Source organism: Psammomys obesus, unplaced genomic scaffold (genome assembly GCF_907164565.1).
Source record: "Psammomys obesus unplaced genomic scaffold, mPsaObe1.curated_primary_1811, whole genome shotgun sequence".
Taxonomy (NCBI): domain Eukaryota; kingdom Metazoa; phylum Chordata; class Mammalia; order Rodentia; family Muridae; genus Psammomys; species Psammomys obesus.
Window position 1 is genome coordinate 562,449 of NW_026591560.1, and position 6,675 is coordinate 569,123.

Consider the following 6,675-nt stretch of genomic DNA (forward strand, 5'->3'; position numbering starts at 1 on the left):
CGTTGGTACTGACCCAACAGTATCATCAACTCTGACAGCGGGAAACAAAGTACTTGCCCCTAGGCCCTAGAATGAAAGATTCCATTCTAAGTTAGCAAAGAAATGGGGGAATGAAAGACCCCATATCACCCTGAGATAAACAGAGTTAAACATAGCTAATGCCATTTTGTGGTGTACCACAGTTCTGGGAAAAATAGTAAAGGCCGGATGGGAACTAAAAATTACTCTGAGAAATCCAGCTAAGTCACCCCCTCAAGATATCTGCGGTCAAGGCTGCCCCAACTGAGCCAAAAACAACTTGTCCTGACCACCCTCATGGGATATCTGACAGGTGGTCCGGCTGAGATAGGAGTCCTGGGAAAAGCAACATATGGCGGCACTAGTCAAGGTCGTCATAATTGTTTTGACCACCCAGTTCCTGGAATTCTGGTGTCCCTGCCAACCCTGATTCATGTTATGGTTTCATGTGAAAGAGCCAATCAGCTCCCTGTAACTATGCTTCTCGCTTCTGTATCAGTGCTTCTGCTCTAACCCTATAAAAAACCCAGCTTTCCACCCGGAAAGGCGCGCAAAGTCATCTGAGTGGCTTTCCGCCCGGGTACCCGTGTATCCAATAAAGCCTCTTGCTGTTTGCATCCGAACGCTTGGACTCGCTGTTCCTTGGGAGGGGGTCTCTCAGACGAAAGATACCCTCTGGGGGTCTTTCAACAGTACTGTCCAAAACTGGATAGACTTCTGCTGAGAGGTGACTGATGAGCTTTGCAAGGACAAGGTAGGCAAGTCCTTTATAATCCCTGCTTCACAGAAAAATCTGTTTGATATTCTGAGCCAGAAGGGTGAAGATGATGCTCCAATGTTATGGAAGAATTTTGGGGGATTTCCCAGGCAGCTAAATGTCTCTGTCATCTCTATACTTTTGGAAGCTGCTTGCTGCACTTCCTACATATTTAGGTAATATTTTTTCATTCTTAAGTCTCTGATGGGGTTGAAGAGTAGATAGTTATAATTTCACAGTTAAATTGTTTAGGATGATAGAAATTGATAGGTAATAAAATAATTTATTCAAGGGTGCCAAAAATACAAATGTAAATCTTACCTAATAATTTTCATAACTGTCATTATTACATATAGTTTGTTATTGTAAGAGAAAGCCTTTTATTAGGCTAAAGGGAGGTGTAGGCACAGGGTTATTATATAATTCAAATGTGGACTTCTGTCCCCTTCCCCCATAAGGGAGATGGATAAAGAAGAGGGCACTGGGCAAGGTAGCACATACCTGTAACAGCAACATTTGGGAGGTAGAAGCAGAGAAATCAGGAGTTCAAGGTCATCTCATCTACACAGTGATTTTTTGGACAGTTCGGGCTAAAGGAGACAATACATATAAAGAAAAGAAAAATTCCCACAACACACACAAAAGGAGAGAGGCAGAAGCTGAGAACAGTTAACAGTTACACTGTCACTAGTGTCTAAAAGGGTAATAGTAAATGAGAGGCATCTGGGGGCTGCAGAGGTAGCGCAGAGGTTGAAAGCACTCACTCAGTGCTTCCGTAAAAGACCAGTTCAAGTTCAGTTCCCAGCACCCACAGGACAGTTCACTATTGCCTGTAACTTCAGTTCCTGAGGCTCCAACACCCTCTTTAGGCCGCTGTGCGCACTGCTCGCATGTGGTGCACAGGCGCACATGCAGACATCACGCACACAAATAATAACGGCGTTTTTAAGATGAAAGGCGTCTTGGTAGGCCGCTGGAGTAACTAGTTCAGTGCGGGCAGACGGTCTCCTAAATAGTTCTATGAATGGAGGGAGGAGTCAAGAAGGCAGTAGACTTCTCGCCTGCGCGATTGGGTAGCTATACCTGTCACTGTCGACGAGAGTGGAGGTGGGACAAAAGGGGTCTCCTTTCTCCTCCCACCTGTGGTGGGATGGTGACGATTGGCTGTTTCGAGGAGCGCGCCAGAAACAGCGTCGGCAGGCAAGGGACACTTCCTGACGTCAGTTCCTCAGTTTTTCCGGGCTGCTGCGTCCGGCAACTTCAGCGCCGGAACTTCCTGCTGGTGCGGCCATCTTGGCTTCCTGACCTTGGGCTCCCGCTAGTGCTCGTCTCCGGTCGTTCCGCGCCGTCATGTCTGCCCTTACGCCGCTACTGCTGAAGGGCCTGACGGGCTCGGCCCGGCGGCTCGTGGTGCCGCGCGCTCAGATCCACTCGAAGCCGCCGCGGGAGCAGCTCGGGGTCGTGGTGAGCGGGACGGACAGGGCGCGCGCGGGGGTTGGGAACCTGCGGCTCTGGCCCGGGCGCCCTGTATGCTGGGCAGGGAGGGACAAGTTGTTCAGATGCGCCTAAGCCCAAATCCCTGGACCTCAGGTCAGCCCACCAGTCCCTGCGTGTTTGCTGATTCGCTGCTCAGCCTCTCCAAGCCCGTTTCCCTTTCCTTTTTTTTTTTTTTTTTTTTTTTTTTTTGCGGGGATTGCCTGGTAACTGGCAGCGACGCTGTGGTTGTAACCGCTGCTTTTTATTATTAAGGGGTTAAGGGGTGCAGAAGACCCATCGGGTCTTTGGGATTCCCAGAAATGTAAGGAGCATTTAGGTATGAGGACGATTTTCAGTTTTTAAACATTTATTTATTGAGATAGGGTCTTATGTAACCCATGCTGGCCTCGAACTTATAGTCATATTTGACCTTGAATTGATTGATGATCTTGTCTGCATCTCTTTACTGTTGGGATTGCAGGCATATGCCACCACTCTTTATGTGGTGCTGGGGATGAAACCCAGGATTTGTGTGTGTTGGGCAAGCACGCTTCAAAAGCTACACCTCACTCCAGGCCGCTTCCCGTTTATGGAGCTTTTCTGTTTTAAGCAACAGTGGATCCAGACAGCTGGGCATTGAATTAGGGATAGAACCAAAGAGTTGCCACTGAGGAATCAATGACAATCAAGTCATGTCCTTCTGTACTCCAATTTTCTGGGGCACTTAAGGCATAAAGATGGAGCTCAGGAATTCAGGCCCCCTTGGGCAACATGAGATCCCACCTCAAAAACGAACCTGGGAGCTGGAGAGGTGGCTCAGGACCCAAGGGCATTTGGTGCATAATCTCCTGAAGATTGGAGTTTGGGTCCCAGGACCCATGTAACAAGCCAGATGCTTGTAACTCTAGCTCCAAGGGATCTGACACCCTCTCCTGGCCTTTATGAAAACACATGAGCACATACCTGTGTTCACTCCTTCACATACACGCCACACAAATACAGATAAAACAGATCTTCTTAAAAGAGACAAAATAAAAACAGGGCAGTGGTGGCACATGCTGTTAGCCCCAGCACTCATAAGACAGAGACTGTGGATCTCGGAGTTCAAGGCTAGTCTGGTGTACAGAGTGAGTTCCAGGACAGCCAGGGCTATCCGGAGAAACTCTGTTTCCGTGTTGATAAAACAACAACCAGAAAAAAGGAAGAAAGAAAATATACAAAAAACAAGGATCTGGGGAAATGGCTTATTTGGTTAAGTACTTGCCTCATAATCATGAGGACTTGAGTTTAGATACCCAGCAGCCAGCTTTGTGTTGTCTTTTTGTTGTTGTTTTTGTTTTTAAAAGATTTGTTTATTGTTAATACAGCATTCTGCCTGCACACCAGACACACCAGAAGAGACCACTAGATCTCACTATAGATGGTTATGAGCCACCAAGTGGTTGCTGGGAATTGAACTCAGGGACTTTTGGAAGAACAGCTAGTGTTTGTTTAAGATTCATTTATTTTTTATACAGCATTCTGCCTGCATGTGTGACTGCAGGCAAGAAGAGGGCACCAGATCTTATTATAGATGGTTGTGAGCCACCATGTGGTTGCTGGGAATTGAACTCAGGACCTTTAGAAGAACAGCCAGTGCTGTTAACCTCTGAGCCATCTCTCCAGCCCCAGCCAGCTAGTCTTTAACCCTAGTGCTGAGGCAAGGAGCTCCTTGGAACCCACTGTTCAGTTTGTCAAGCTAGGTCAGTGAGCTCCAGGGTCAGTGAGAGAACCTGTCTCAAAAAAATAAAACTAAGATGGAAAGCAGTTAAGGGAGATGCCGGACATTGAGCTCTGGCTTTTACCCACAGCAAGCACCTTTACACACGCATGCACACACACCCCAATGGTCTTAGTGGCACATGATTAGTTCCTGGATGAGAGAATCTGGGGCAGGAAGATCTCAAGTTCAAGCCCATGCCTGGTAGGGTACATAGTAAGATTTCTGCCTCTTCACCTTTACACATACACATGCACACGGATAAATAAATCCATCAATTTTAGAAAACCCAAGGACCTTTATTTCAAGGCTGAGAATGGGCTTGGCATGATGTCTCCTCCCTCCTTAGAGTCTCTGTGTCTGTATCTCTCCCTCTCCTATGCTGGGGATTGAACTCAAGCTCAAGTTGCTTTCTTTCGTGTGGGTCTGCTGGACTTTCTGCCTTAGTCTGTGCCTGAGGGACTTGCCAGTGCCTAAGGACTACTGGAACTCCGGAGTGCCTACAGAATTCTTGCCCTGAAGGACCCCTCTTTCTTGTGCTCTATAGGATCTCACCATTGGGCTCACTTGCAGCTTCGTGTGTTGCCTTCTGCCTGCGGGCTGGGTCCTGTCACACCTGGACAGCTACAAGAAGCGGGAGTGAAGGGAGCTGTCCTCCTCTCATCCTGTGACTAGACCGCTCTTGCCAGCCCACCTTGATCATGTGTCCTGCATTCCTGGCTGGCCTTCCCTGGGATCATGGTATTCCATTCCAGTCACCTCTTCTGCAATCATGACCTCTCGAAGTCTCCACGGTGACAACTGGGACCACATACCCGATCTGCTTGTTGGGGTCCCCCTTGTAACAATAAAGTCTATTTAAACCTTGCTCCAGAAATATATTGTGCCCTCCTGCACTGGGCTCCTGCATGCACACGGGAACTGAGGATGGTGTTGGACTAGGGACCATGGAAGAAGATATGGCTGGTATAGGCCCTGGCACTGTCTGAGGTTTGTCAGGTGTGTGTCCCCTTCATTGAAGTGATTCTCAGCTTCAGTTCCTGTTACTGAGCATTCCACCCTGCTGCTTCTCCCTTCCACTGCCCTTGCCCGTGTCAAGTACATTGGCTGCCTGCAGTGTGTGTGCACATGCATGGGGCTCCCTCTTTACAGGCAGCTCTGTAGCTGGGACCCTTTATCAAGCATTGTTCCTGGCTGGGATGTCCATGTGCAGAATCTTGCAAGTAGGGGTGTGGTGGTACCCAGTGTATTTTATGCCGGGCATTACTACCACTTTATGTCAAATTTAGGGTCCTTGCTTTTAGCACTCTAAATGCTATCAGCCGAGTGGTCTTCCTTGTTGTACTTCCTCCTCTGGATCTTCAGAGGAGCCAGCAGGAGCCAGCCTCGCCATCTGAAGCCGCACCTGCCGAGCTGGATCCTGCCAGGGTCTGGAAGGAGCAGCGCTCTGGCTTCCCAGAGAGTAAAATGGCTTTCCCTCACTTTTCATGCTTTGCTTGATGACTTGGTTGTCTTCCAGATAGACACCGACAGTATTCCCTGTGGCCATGGGGCTGCAAAAATGGCAGATGAGAGCTGAGGGTTATAGTTAATTTTAGGCCCCAGATGTCAGACACACACCTTTCTAGTGCCCTTTTGTAAACATATTTCCCATACACCCAAGGCTAGAGATGCTTCCTTAAGGGTAGGAAAGGGCTCCTTGCCTCCTGAGGGGCTGTTTCCTTCAGTGCAAACCAACTTTGTAGGGATTGTGGACCAACCTCCTGAACTTGTTGCCATAGTGGGAAGAGAATGCATGGCTTGGGATGTTGGCCAGGAGGAGATAGGCTATTATTGCTGGGTCTCAAGGGCCCAGTGTGAGGACCATCCCTGTTCCAACACTTGGAGGCTGAGGCTGAAGGATCCTGATTTCCAGGCTAGCCTGAGATACTCAAACGCAGTGTCTTGGCCAAGTGGCCTCACAGCTGTTCCCTCCTTCACGGCATGGTTATTGTTGCTTAAACCTCACATTGGGAGCCCTTCCTGCTCACGGGCACAGGAAGGGTAAAAGCTGCATGTCAGTCAGCTTCTTGACCTTGGAAGTGAAGGAGGTGGGTAGGATGGCAGGGCCCTCCTTGCTAGGCTTCTGCTGCCAGAAGAGGACTCAGCTCTGTGGACACAGGCACAGATTATACCTGTATCTCATCCTTGGGCTGCCTTGAAGCAAGCATGCGTGCGGTACCAAAAGAGTTTTGTTCCAGTTTCTATAGTAACCTCACTGCTCTGCCAGGGATTAGTTATCTATTTTTGTGGCCCTGGAACTCAAGAAATACATGACAGACACCCTGTCACAGAGGAACTGCAAAGTTGTGTCAGTTGGTTCAGGCTGGAGGGAAGCCAAGTGGTTCTAAGTCCCAGATCCTGGTGTGAGCTCTTAAGCAGGCTTAACATCGCAGGGGAGGTGGGAGTGGGCAGAGGCTTGGGGACCTGAAGGAGGACTTAAGGTTCCCACTGATTTGTCATGCTTGGAGTCATCCTCACAGGCCTGGCATCTGTCACCTGTCATTGGTTTTATTTCATCAAGTCAGGGATCCTTAAATGGTGTCCCACAAAGTAAGGCTTTGTGCTATGAGCCATGTCTTGTGTTCTGTCTGCTGAGTAATTGAGGTGGGCTGGGGGTTTGGAG

General features: G+C 48.8%; 1 protein-coding gene across 1 annotated transcript; it reads left to right on the forward strand.

The window, feature by feature from the left end:
* The first annotated feature begins 2,033 nt into the window (after positions 1–2,033).
* LOC129679385 (cytochrome c oxidase subunit 8A, mitochondrial) lies at positions 2,034–4,878 on the forward strand. Its single transcript, XM_055610511.1, has 2 exons — positions 2,034–2,239; positions 4,558–4,878. The coding sequence occupies exons 1-2, from the start codon at positions 2,126–2,128 to the stop codon at positions 4,651–4,653; spliced, it is 210 nt and encodes a 69-aa protein (XP_055466486.1). The 5' UTR covers positions 2,034–2,125; the 3' UTR covers positions 4,654–4,878.
* Positions 4,879–6,675: the final 1,797 nt, after the last annotated feature.